Consider the following 13,557-nt stretch of genomic DNA (forward strand, 5'->3'; position numbering starts at 1 on the left):
ATTGTCAGACTTTAGTAGTCTGTGAGTGTCTCTAGTAGCCTGCGAGTGTCAGCTAAAGAGTCGGTTGACTACTCTACAGTATCAGTAAAAACTGACTTGCCATTTCAGTGGTGGCTGATTTAATGCTAAGTCAAGCGGATTGGGGTGAACAGCAAATATTGCTGACAGGTCGTAGGTCATAATTGGATATATCGATGAGGTCATTCACCGATGTGAGTGTCAGATCAACTGACTCTGAGATATCCATGAAAATATGAATACCATCAATTATACACACCGATGCTTTGCTCTGTGTCTCCAACAATATCTTGTCAATCACATCTTTAAAATATTCTGAGCTTTCCCTCTCCACAAAAGACATGTCCACGAATAGTCCAAGAAATAGCTTGATTCTTTTTGGCAAGAATACTGAAATATTCAGCCAGAAAAAACTGTGGTTAACCATAATATATTCCTATAAGCATATAAGACTTAGACATAATAAGTATAATATATATATAAAATATATTCCTATAAGCATATAAGACTTACATATAATAAGTATAATATATATATTACACTTATTATATGAAATGGTATGTCGTATGAGGATGATATGTCGCAAACTCGACAAAGTCATTTGCAGAAGCTGCAACAATAATAACCTCCAAATCAGTGAAACCAATGATGATTTTATACATCTCAGAAAATATGATCACCAAAACAGCAAGGATCTGCAAAGAACGCTGGTCCACTGCACCTCCAATTCATGGCATTCGATCTTGCCATCACATAGCAATTAAAGAAGATGGTGATGTTACTCTGATGGAATGGTGTTCTTCCACTTGGCAGCCAGTTCCATCCACACCGAGAAGCGAACCTAATCAAAAGGTGACCACAGGAGATACTTCACAAACATTGACTCAGTTTTTACCACAAATACTGGTCGCAGTGGCCTGTGACTCCGAAGTCAGCATTGGGGAAATTCTCACAGGGGAAGCTAATGAAGGTAGCTGCACTATAAAGTACATGCACCGTGCATGCAAGCCGTTCACGTGGCCAAACCTCGACGACATAAGAACCCCTCACAGGAATTTTTTTCCTTAAGTATTTCCAGTTATTGTACCAGCAGCAACTGCCAGGCCACTGAGACACTTTGTACTGGAAAATGAGGCAATAATAATGGCAGAATATGTTTTTAAGAAAAAATAGTTTACTGCATGAAAGTCTGACAATCTTCAAATTATATGTGTTTTATGTTTAAATAAAATAAATACAATATATAGTAATTTTAAACTATTGGTTGGTTTAACACAAATATATTCGATGTTACAACTACAACTCATAACAATTTGTGGTATAGCAACTACAAAACAGAAAAATGCTTAATTTTTCACAATGTTAGTTTTGTCCCGCGCGTCACAGTCTCGTGCATCACAGGTGGTAGTCTTCTTTCAAACCGTACAGAATCATTAAACTTTGGCCTGGAAACAAAATGGTATGTATTCCTAATAGAAAGACAATAGAGCTTTGAGCTCGTCAAATAACGATGTTATGAGTCCAACATTTCAGAAGATTTTTCCAATCGATCAAAGAGTAGTTTTTCATGCCAAATTATAGTCCCGCGCGTCACACCAGCTTAAAGGCTCATAATTTGTTAATGCATTGCATGACAAAGATGAAATCTCATTCAGTGATAGTTGATGTCAAGTGCTTTCTAAAACAGTATGAATGACACCAGAATTTCGCATTTGAGCTGAGAAGTATGCGAAGAAGCGTTCAAATGTCCCGCGTGTCACAATCCTGCCAAAAACTGCCTTACCCAAATATAATATACTCAAACAGGCATATAAGAGTTACATATAATTTAAAAAGCAACTATAATCTATATAGTTATTTTTGAAAGATCACAGCTCTTTTTGAGACTTCTCACGACATATCTGGTAAACTGTTTCCTATTTTTACAAAGTATTTATTCTGAACTCTGATCATAAAAGATAGATATGTCAAGTTCACATAATTTTTACTTCGTACATGCTAAACAAACTACAAAAGTTTACATATTTTACGGGACGCTGCTCGTAACTGCCGCTGCCCATAGCTGCCGCTGCCCACAACCGCCGCCCAAAACCGCCACCGCCCACCACCGCTGCTGTCCATAACCGCTGCCGCCAATAACCGCTGCCGCCAATAACCACTGCCACCCACAACCGCTGCCACCCACAACCGCTGCCACCCACAACCGCTGCCACCCACAACCACTGCCACCCACAACCGCTGACACCCACAACCGCTGCCTCCCACAACCGCTGTCGTCCACAACTGCTGCCGCCCACGACCGCTACCGCCCACGACCGCTGCTACCCACGACCTCTGCTACCCACGACCGCTGCTACCCACGACCGCTGCTACCCACGACCGCTGCTGCCCATAACGGCTGCTGCCCGTAACGGCTGCTGCCCATAACGGCTGCTGCCCATAACGGCTGCTGCCCATAACCGCTGCTGCCCATAACCGCTGCTGCCCACAACCGCTTCAACATGTTGAAAACTAATGTCAACTTATTGACTTGCTGTGAGTTGGACTTTTCAAAGTAGATTGTTTTTGGTTAACTGATTACGAGAATCATTTACAAGATGCATCAAGAGTTGTCTTCTTTTTTGGACGACTTCAATGAGTGTATAGAATATGAAATATTATGAAATTGGTCGTATAGTAAATTTGTGCATATCAGTGATGTAAACTACTTTAAAAAGTGAAGCAATTTTAAATTCAGTTTGGAGATAAATTAAAACATGGAGATATTATTTCATACTGTATAAAGTTTCTAAAAATATTGCCTCGCGCATCTATAATACAATGAAACATGTAGCCTATGTAATTACTCGCAGAGCTCATGTAGGAGCAAATGAGCCTGAGCTGTAATGATATCAACTATGGGTTGCAATCCACTCACATTCAGTGTTTGTCCAGTCCTGAAATGAACTAACTCTGGTACTGGTATAAGTACTGGTATAAGGCACTGGTATAAGGCACTGATTACTGGTATAAGGCACTGCAATGTACTTATGAATAAAGTTTTCTCCATCATGGCAAAACACTAATGACAATGCAAGCCGTTTGCAGCCGTGAATTATTAACTACAGCACATCACCCTGTAATTGAATGAGATAATGTGAACGACGTTACCTCCCAGTAGCTGAAAAATGTTCCTTGTTCTGTCAATACTTATGCAGATGACTATAGGAACCATATGAGTCATAGAAAGTGAGAGAGCCAATCAGAACCAGCCTCCGTAAGAGCTCATGGAAACCAAGGAACTGACCAACTATACAGTCTAGTTAAATGCATAACTTATAAAACACTTCTCAACTTATAATAACTCCCCTCATCCTCCCAGACCTTTCGCACTATGAACTCCAGAAGACTCACCCACAGAAAACACTATGAACTCTAAGAGACTCACCCACAGATAATGTCAGCAATACAACAAGTATGTTGCCACGCAGCACCAAGCTGCTACGATGGCACACCAATCTTCACCACCATGGCGATGCACGCCCACAGCAGAATGCTGTCACGAATCTAACGGCAGTTTCTACTGCCAACCTGTAGCCCAATCAAATAAGCAGCCTCGCTGCTATACGATCGACTCTTAAACCTGTCCACCACAATGCAGAATGCTTGTCAATAGAAGCACGGCAACATACACAACCAGCTCACTTGCTCTCCCACTGAGGCTTCTGCCAAGCATCTGACTCAGGCCAGTTTATATAGCCAGTCCTGTTAGTCCCTCAGCTTTCTTGTGAAAAGCTAGTTTTTTCAAAGCCCTGACCTTCCATGAAAGCTCGCCCTGGCTCTCCATGAAAGCCAGCCCCCGTGTTACCGGCTAAGGACTAAGGCTAAGGACTGGGAAGCCTCAAACATTTACATAATATCTCACATCTCTCCAGCTCCTTACAAAGCTAACAAAAAAGTTACATCAGTCTCGAGTGATTAGCAACCAGTCATCCAATTACGCAGGACGCTGTCGCGCGCTGCGACCGTCTGGGCAGTTCAGGCTGCTCAGGCAGGGTGTCTGCCTCGACCGCCGGCCTGTCTGCATTGGCCTCAAGTTTGACTTCCTCAGCTGGCAGCTGCACTCTGTCGCCTCCCTGATTCTCTGCTGACTTGCCATCGGCCTCACTTAGAGGCCCAACAGGCAATATAAGGTCAATAGCCAGCTCCACCAGCGACATATTGACGGCATCCGCCTCCAAATAGTGGTTGCCACCTAAACCCAATGGTCTAGGTCGAATGTCACTGACAAGTCCATGGCTGACATAGCCAGTACCTACTGTATGTTGTTGCCACAGCGTCATTGCCTGACATCTCTTACATGCCTAGGCATGCCATCCACACACACTGTGTGATTAGAGATGACACTGGTAACGTGACCTAGCGTCCAGTGATCTGTGCAAAATGGGGATATGGTTTCACCCATACCTCATCACCCACACTAAAACAGCTCTCAACATCTTCCTTACTGTTGACATCAAAGGGCACTTGCCATTAGTATCGAAACAGCACATTCGAAAGAACAGAGGTCTCCTTCCTCTCCTTCTGAAGCATCACATTATACCAAAAAGTCGCCTCCTCCGGGGTGATCCCACCACTTTCGGCAATTTCTTTGTTTGTCCGTCCGACGATTTCTCTCAACTATTCCATTAATGCCAGGGGCGTAAGTGGCTTGAAAACGAAAAAAGAATCCCCATTTGTCAGCAAACTGATGAACAGCTGCTGACTTGAACGCCGCAAAGTTGTCCAGCAACAACTCATAACACGGTCCACGCTCAACCATGAAGCTACACAGCTGAGTCACTATCTGTGCTGCAGACTCAGTTTGCAGCATACACCAGATGGAAAACAGTGACGGTCCACAGTCCACCATTGACAGGAAAGGACTGTCACCATAATGAGTCGCATCAATAGCAACTCGGCACCAGTTCTCATCCACAGCCAAATTTCTAACAGCCACAATACTCTTTCCCATCGCAGTGCTGGGTCAATACGCTGGCATGCCTCGCACCCAGCCAGATTAGTCTTTACCTGTTCCCATGACAGATCTTTACAAATCTGCCATGCAAGGTAAAGAGTTCTGTCAAATCCCAAATGGTGCGGCAAATGTGCTACCCAAATGGCATCTTCAAAACTTTCGCCGCTGACAATGGCAGCTGACACCTCAACTGCTTCAAAGTCAGCCTCTCGGTGCTCTAGCCAATGCTTTGGTACCTTGGTCATTCGATCAGCTTTATTCTCTACAGAAGGAACAAAGTGAACAGACACTGCAAGTTCATACTCGGCTATCGTGTCACGGATCACCCCCAAACGACGCTTCACAACCATCTCCGCAACACCCATTATTCGGACACGGTTTCGTTCATCAATGGTGATAGTCAACCAGTTAACAACTGTAAGAGAATCAAGAACCAACGTGAAAAGTTTTGAACCCCTGCCATTGCCAAATTGCTCCCTCGACCAACTGCCTCCAACTCAGCAACATTGATGTGCTGATGGTCAGACTCCTTTCGGAGCCATGAAGCATCCTTCACAATGTTGCCACCGACCTCCAAAGCCACACCCATGCCAAGAGAGCTTGTATCAATCCACACTGTAACAGAACCATGAGGGTTCCCCCTCCAAACTCCTATGACTGGGTTCTCACGGCGGGCTCTTGCCAAGAGCTCACCATCCAGACTGCCGACCATTTTCCCGACAGGAGAGACCCAAGCTCCACTGCAGCACAGCCATTTTTAAAAAACTGCACTACGGGCACAATCACCCTGCCACAGGGTAGCGGCCAACTAGTCGGCCACCTATCGAAAACAGCTCCCTCTTCGTGAGCGCTGATGGCTCAAAGTTGTACCCCAAAAAAGCTGTTCCTTTTGACATCTGCAGATGCCCGCTGAAATCTTTCTGCGAAGCAACACCCAGCAACTGGCCTTCATCTAAGGCCTCAGGCTCCTTTGTCTTGAGCCCATACCTAGCCAAGTGGTCTCTCAACTCTTGAGCACTCAGCATGGACTCCTTAACTACTATGTCATCAATATAGTGATCAGTACCACGATGAACACGTTAATCCAATGACAGAACTTTTTCAAGGATTGAGGTCATTATTCTTGGTGCACATGACAGGCCAAAACCTAGTCGAGTAAAGGCATACTGCACGCCCTTGTGCCTCTGCAGATAATACAATCAACTCAAAGAGACTCACCCATAGGTAATACAATCAACTCCAAGAGACTCAACCATAGATAATATTACCAACTTCAAGAGACTCACCCACAAATAATACAATCAACTCCAAGAGACTCACCAACAGATAATACTATCAACACCAATAGACTCACCCACAGATAATACTATCAACTCCAAGAGACTCACTCATAGATAATACTATCAACTTTGAGGGACTCACCCATAGACAATACAATCAACTCTAAGAAACTCACCCACAGATAATACAATCAACTGTTGCATGAATTTAGATCTTGTGTTTGGAATACCAAAGAAAGTGCGGGCGTGTTGGACAAACGGGTGGTTAGTAGAGCCTTGTACATCAATTTCCATACCAAACGCAGTCCGAGCAATGACATCCATAGTATACGCTTCACAATAGCTACAAACCAAAGTATACCATTAGACATGCTGGGTATGTACGTACACTGTCCAGCTACTGTAAATGTATGGTATATTTACAATGCATATACTGAACGTGACAGCATACTGTCATGCACGCTATTAATCCAGGGTCATATATATTATGAACTCATGACATATATATTGTACACCTGTGACATATATACTGTACACCTGTGACAGATATACTGTACACCTGTGACATTTATACTGTACACCTGTGACATATATATTGTACACCTGTAAAATATATGTAGGTCTGTGATACATCCTGTGTACATATATGACATATATATTGTATACTTGCGCCTAGAATATGGTATATTTGTAGCATATGTACTACACACCTGCAACATACAGACCCTGCATATACTACACATATCCTGTAAATCTAAACCAGACATGGCAAATGTCAGATGATCCCTTGTATGCAAACTAAAGTTACACTCTACAAACATTATACCTGTATGTTACATTTCTAGTTGATGTGTGACAAGCAGCAATAAAACATTATACATGTACCTGTATGTTACATTTCTAGTTGGCGTGTGACAAGCTGCAATGAAGAACACTATATGTTAAATAATCAACGTATCTCTATCAATAGTTTAATAAGACTCCAAATGTGCTACACATATGAGCTGACTCTCAAAGATTCTGAACTAACCTCACGCTGCACCACCTGCTCTGCATCACTTGTGCTGCAACACCTGAGCTGCAGCACCTGCGCCATACTACCTGCATTGCACTACCTGATCGCATCACCTGCACTGCACCACCTGCACTGCATCACTTGTGCTGCAACACCTGAGCTGCAGCACCTGCGCCATACTACCTGCATCGCACTACCTGCATCGCACTACCTGATCACATCACCTGCACAGCACCACCTGCACTGCACCACCTGCATTATACTACCTGCACTGCACCACCTGCATTATACTACCCGCACTGCACCACCTGCGTTCCACATATGTTAAATCCACAATAGCAAACTATTTGAATTTTTATTTATCATAATAGACCGAGCCTTCTGCGTCTCATAAAATCGAAGAAGTAATGGTGGACAAGAAAGACGGACAAACAAACAAACAGACAATATTATCTTCGTCCCTTAACATAAGGGTGTGATAATAACTTACGCTTTGATGCCAAATGGAGCTGAGGAGGTTTTATGTATGTACTCCATGAACCTGTCCGCGCAGTCAGTAATCACCCCATGCATCTGTCATACATTGAAATGTCTTCAAAAATAAATTGATCAAAATTTTTCAGAATGGACAGAACTAGATAATAGTATCGCAGTACTCAACTAAAGCCAAATAAAGATAAATTTCACAAGTTCACTTTATGAACACGTAGCAACTTGTGAGGGTTACAAAACAAGTGCACAAATCACTCCAGGTAGGTAGTAGCTAATATATGGAAGCTATCCATAAGCATTATGAAGACTTTAAAATGTCCATTCACTGAAGCTGTAAATAACCTGGCCTAAGTACCAGGTTAAACTGAAGTCACTCTGTTAACCAATACACAGTCATAAAGGTTTTTTGAAGAGCGTCATAAAATTTGAGCATTGGCTTGTCTCCATAGATATGTATTTCAACAGATGATGCTCAAATAATGCTAACAGCCTTGCTCTTCAAATAATGTTTTGTAAGTTGAAGTGAAAAAGCAGATGGAAAAAAAAACATAAACATAAAAATAATAACAAAATATATATTAGGTCACTTAAAATATATTTAAAAAAAGACAGAGTAAGTCACTGTTATAATGTGGAGTTTCCAGTAGGTTATTTATTGTATATTTATTGTAGGTTACAAATGTATTGATAGATACAAGGTAAGGCAACTGCCTAGCTCAGCTACTTAATCCATACTGAGGAGTCATAAAAATAACCCCTGAACTACCCATAACATTGCTGCAAGGTCACAGATACTTAGAGCGCATATAACAGTCACGGCTCTATGACTGAGCCTTAGCAACAGCAAGCCTACCATTCTACTCAGTGTTCAATGAACGCCTCTTTTTATTAATTATCTCTTTGTTAAGTTGGTTTGTAAATAAAATTTCAGTTTTTACCTTTAGCCTTGTATTTATTTGTGTGTAACATATTTCTTCTAATACTGCATGTAACTATTTAGTATTTGACACAATTTTTGGGCTCTGGTAAGAATTGAGCAAAATACCATGTATTCTAATAGTTTCACCAACACGCAACAGGTTCGACATACAAAGCTAATATAAGAACAGATTAATTTGGTATTTAATAGGTTGATTGTGCTATCCAACAATTTATCACACATGAGTTCTCATAACCTAGTGAGTTCCGAGAACAATTTCAAGGTCTTACTTGCTTGAGTTTCCCAGAAGTAAATGTTGGAGTGAGAGTTGATCGTACGTGTTTCCAATGATCATCTTTGATGAGCAGCAAACTTGCACCCATGTCATCATCTCGCTGAAGAGGATCTCTACGATTGGTGAAGCTGGAAAACTCCTTAATACATACCTGCTTAGCAAATTCAGCATCTGCTACATCAATAACAGGCAAGCGACCTTGGAATGACCTGCAACAAGTACCACAAAGTGTTTGTGATTGACATTTCACTGCTCCAACTTGTGGCTGAGATAATTGAGAGCCAGGCACAACCATTAAAAGTAGTCTTGGGTGTATCAGAGTGTAGGATATTAGACACAGTCATATCAGTAGACTTGGGCCTATTAGAGTGTAGGATATTAGACCCAGTCATACCAGTAGACTTGGGTCTATCAGAGTGTAGGATATTAGGCACAGTCATACCAGTAGACTTGGGTTTATCAGAGTGTAGGATATTAGACCCAGTCCTATCAGTAGTTTAATAATTCATATAACTTTTATAGTGACCAAATAGCCAAATGTACAATTTAAATCACAAAAATTGACCAGTCATGTTCAGCCAAATAAATATTATTACCGTGACAGGCGTTTGTAATTTTACACAAATCAATTCTGCTTACTTATTTTTCAATTACCGGTATATTACAGCGTTGAAAGGTATCTCTGCAGACCCTACCAGCTCTATCATACGGTATATTTACCATAGAGATTAGGGAATTCCTTACTTATCAATTGTCTGTATTAGAAAATCAAAACCTTTATATCGGTAGTCAAAAGTAAACGTTTGCGAGACATGCAGTGTACCATAACTCAAGTCTACCCACATTCAAATCCCAGAACACATTTATGGACTGACTTTTCTATTTCCTCACTAAAACTCAGATGATGAATACTTACTGATGTAAGCATAAAAGCCATTAAAAAGCAGCAGCAAACTCAGAAAGCTGACTAAAACTTTGTCAGGAATTAGTTAAGCTTGCAAGGGCCCTGTAGGATCCACTCAAGTCTGTCAAAATTTTCCCATTCTAGAAGCTAAATACGTCAACTTATTGGGCTCGCTACAGTTGTCCGAAGCTGAATACGCCAACTTATTGGGCTCGCTACAGTTGTCTGAAGCTAAATACGCTAACTTATTGGGCTCGCTACAGTTGTCTGAAGCTAAATACGCTAAATTAATGGACTCGCTACAGTTGTCTGAAGCTAAATAAGCCAACTTATTGGGCTCGCTACAGTTGTCCGAAGCTAAATACGCCAACTTATTGGGCTCGCTACAGTTGTCCGAAGCTAAATACGCTAACTTATTGGGCTCGCTACAGTTGTCTGAAGCTAAATACGCTAAATTAATGGACTCGCTACAGTTGTCTGAAGCTAAATAAGCCAACTTATTGGGCTCGCTACAGTTGTCCGAAGCTAAATACGCCAACTTATTGGGCTCGCTACAGTTGTCCGAAGCTAAATACGCCAACTTATTGGGCTCGCTACAGTTGTCTAAAGCTAAATACGCCAACTTATTGGGCTCGCTACAGTTGTCTGAAGCTAAATATGCTAACTTATCGGACTCGCTACAGTTGTCTGAAGCTAAATAAGCCAACTTATTGGGCTCGCTACAGTTGTCCGAAGCTAAATACGCCAACTTATTGGGCTCGCTACAGTTGTCCGAAGCTAAATACGCCAACTTATTGGGCTCGTTACAGTTGTCTGAAGCTAAATACGCCAACTTATTGGGCTCGCTACAGTTGTTTGAAGCTAAATATGCCAACTTATTGGGCTCGCTACAGTTGTCTGAAGCTAAATACGCCAACTTATTGGGCTCGCTACAGTTGTCTGAAACTAAATACGCTTACTTATTGGGCTCGCTACAGTTGTCTGATTCAAAAACTTATTTTTGGGTTTTGCAATGGCTAGTTTACAACCATTCGTTTTGGGAAACGTTAAAAATTCACTCAGTTCTTTAGTATTGAGCTTTGTGTCAGGATAATCATGAAGACCTGCACGGTTGTTGACTTCAGCTTGTAGGCTCAATAAATCTAGTGTGATTGGTCAGGAGAAGGTTTTTCTCATGAATTATCAAACTAGACCCATGACCTCATGACCCATGAACTCAAGATCCATGACCTGATGACCCATTACAAATGTAATTACCAAAGTTCTTTGTACAGCTAATCAGGTGATGTCATGCACTAGCTTTAGGTGACAATACTTTTTGAGCTGGTACTACGCCTCGTGCGACCATTAGAAATCATGAAATCGAATGAAAATGAATGAAATTGCCAAGCAATTGTTGTAACATCAAAACTGGAAATTTTTGTTACACATATCATTGCCCAAAATGTACAATGACACCTCCTATGAACATTTCGTTCGTTGAGGCGTACATATTGTCAACCACTAGATACTCGAGGCATGCATATTGTCAATCTTTAGATAGTTGAGGCATGCATATTGTCAATCTTTAGATAGTCGAGGGTGTATATTGTCAATATTTAGATCGTTGAGACATGCATTTAGTAATTCTTTAGATAGTTGAGGGTGCCCATTGTCAATTTTTAGATAGTCGAGTGTGTACATTGTCAATCCTTAAATAGTTGAGGCATGTATATTGTAAATCTTTAGATAGTTGAAGCATGCATATTGTCAGTCTTTAGATAGTCGAGGCATGCATATTGTAATTCTTTAGATAGTTAAGGCATGCATATTGTCAGTCTTTAGATAGTTGAAGCACGCATATTGTCAGTCTTTAGATAGTCGAGGCATGCATATTGTAATTCTTTAGATAGTTAAGGCATGCATATTGTCAGTCTTTAGATAGTTGAAACACGCATATTGTCAGTCTTTAGATAGTCGAGGCATGCATATTGTAATTCTTTAGATAGTTAAGGCATGCATATTGTCAGTCTTTAGATAGTCGAGGCATGCATATTGTTAATCTTTAGATAGTCGAAGCATGCATATTGTTAATCTTTAGATAGTTGAAGCATGCATATTGTAAATCTTTAGATAGTCGAGGGTGTATATTGTCAATTTTTAGATGGTCGAGGGTGTACATTGTCAATCCTTAGATAGTTAAGGCAAGTATATTGTAATTCTTTAGATAGTTGAAGCATGCATATTGTAAATCTTGAGATAGTCAAGTTAAAAGCACCGCATATTTATTCTGCTCACCCATGAACTTTGCTTGACAATTTCTTGAGCACACATACTTCATAATCGTGTATTGGCTGAAACCAAAACGAAAAATATAGTTTTCAGATATCTGACAACAGCAAATGTTAAAAACTAAGGAAGAGCTTAGAGCCACCTATAATTAAGAAGCAACTTTGTCTTTTAATTTTAAGCATTTTTAGGCATTATGAAGCCGAGTAAAATTCTTTAGTGAGAATAGAAATAGTGTAAAATAGAAAATATTTCAACAAACTTTGGGCTGACCAACCTAATGAATGCCTGTCATTAAAACACTTCAATGAAAAAGGTGGAACAATGCAGCAATCCACAACATGTGTAAAAACCTGTCCTTACTGTGGCTAACAGCAATACCTGCCATTTACTACGCGTAGCCCTGATAACATCTGCTACAGACAATGTGTACTATGTCTAATGACTAATGCTAATTAACAGTCATACTTGCCACTCGGCATCACAGATAAAAATTTTGCGGAGGTCTTTAACAGAAAAGGCTTTATTTTATATTTTTTATGAGTTAACTACCTCATTCTCAATATGTTTAGTGCTTTTGTAGCTGAAATTAACTATTACAATTTGTTTGTGTTATGCTTGTTGCTTGCATGTTATATTGTTTTATCAGTTGTATTGAGTTATGGTCATTTCTGTTTTGTAGTTGTTGTGAGTCGAGTGGACCTTACATTAAAGCACTAAACTTACAAATCTCAAGTTGATTCTTCACCAACTAACAAAAAACATACAAACACACTAGCTCTACTAACAATCACAAACATGGTGCCCCAAGTCAGGAAATAAAAGACAATTGTCCAGCTGTCTGATAACAATCGTCCTGAAGAACAATCTACTCTGTTGGACTCAGATAGTGAGATTAAGACTTTGACCAGCATCTAACCATAGAACTGCACCAGTATGAGTGTCGATTTCTTAGCACCAAAGCCTATCCAAGATAGATCCAATCTGTCCAACCAATGGACAAGATTCAAAGAAGAATCTGAACTGTTTCTCACAGCTGCTGAGAAGTCAGCGTCGGATGACAAAATCAAGGTGGCGATCTTGCTAAGATGTATTGGACCAAGAGGAGTAGACATATTTAAGGCATTCACATTCACAGAAGGAAAATTGAAAGATAGATATGCAGATGTTGTGGAGAAGTTTGATGCCTTTTGCAACCGAGGAACAAACAAGCTGGTGAAAAGACATCAACTATTGTCTACAAAACAGAATACCATGACTTTAGATGAGTATGTGACCGTTCTCCATAACATTGTTTGGGAATGTCAGCTAGATACAATGTATGATGATTTTATGTTACAGGCCTTTCTTCTAGGCATTAATGATGGTCA

The 13,557-nt window shown here is 40.7% G+C and overlaps 1 protein-coding gene across 1 annotated transcript in view; it reads right to left on the reverse strand.

The window, feature by feature from the left end:
* LOC137403907 (cytochrome P450 3A11-like) overlaps positions 1-13,557 on the reverse strand; it is a 29,912-nt gene that overhangs the window by 11,860 nt on the left and 4,495 nt on the right. The window contains exons 3-7 of the mRNA XM_068090017.1: positions 12,197-12,252; positions 9,011-9,224; positions 7,800-7,882; positions 6,471-6,637; positions 278-408 (exon numbers count right to left, since the gene is read on the reverse strand). Coding sequence (XP_067946118.1) covers positions 278-408; positions 6,471-6,637; positions 7,800-7,882; positions 9,011-9,224; positions 12,197-12,252 — 651 coding nt within the window. The remainder of the gene's footprint in view (positions 1-277; positions 409-6,470; positions 6,638-7,799; positions 7,883-9,010; positions 9,225-12,196; positions 12,253-13,557) is intronic.

The sequence above is a fragment of the Watersipora subatra genome, chromosome 9 (genome assembly GCF_963576615.1).
Source record: "Watersipora subatra chromosome 9, tzWatSuba1.1, whole genome shotgun sequence".
Lineage (NCBI taxonomy): Eukaryota > Metazoa > Bryozoa > Gymnolaemata > Cheilostomatida > Watersiporidae > Watersipora > Watersipora subatra.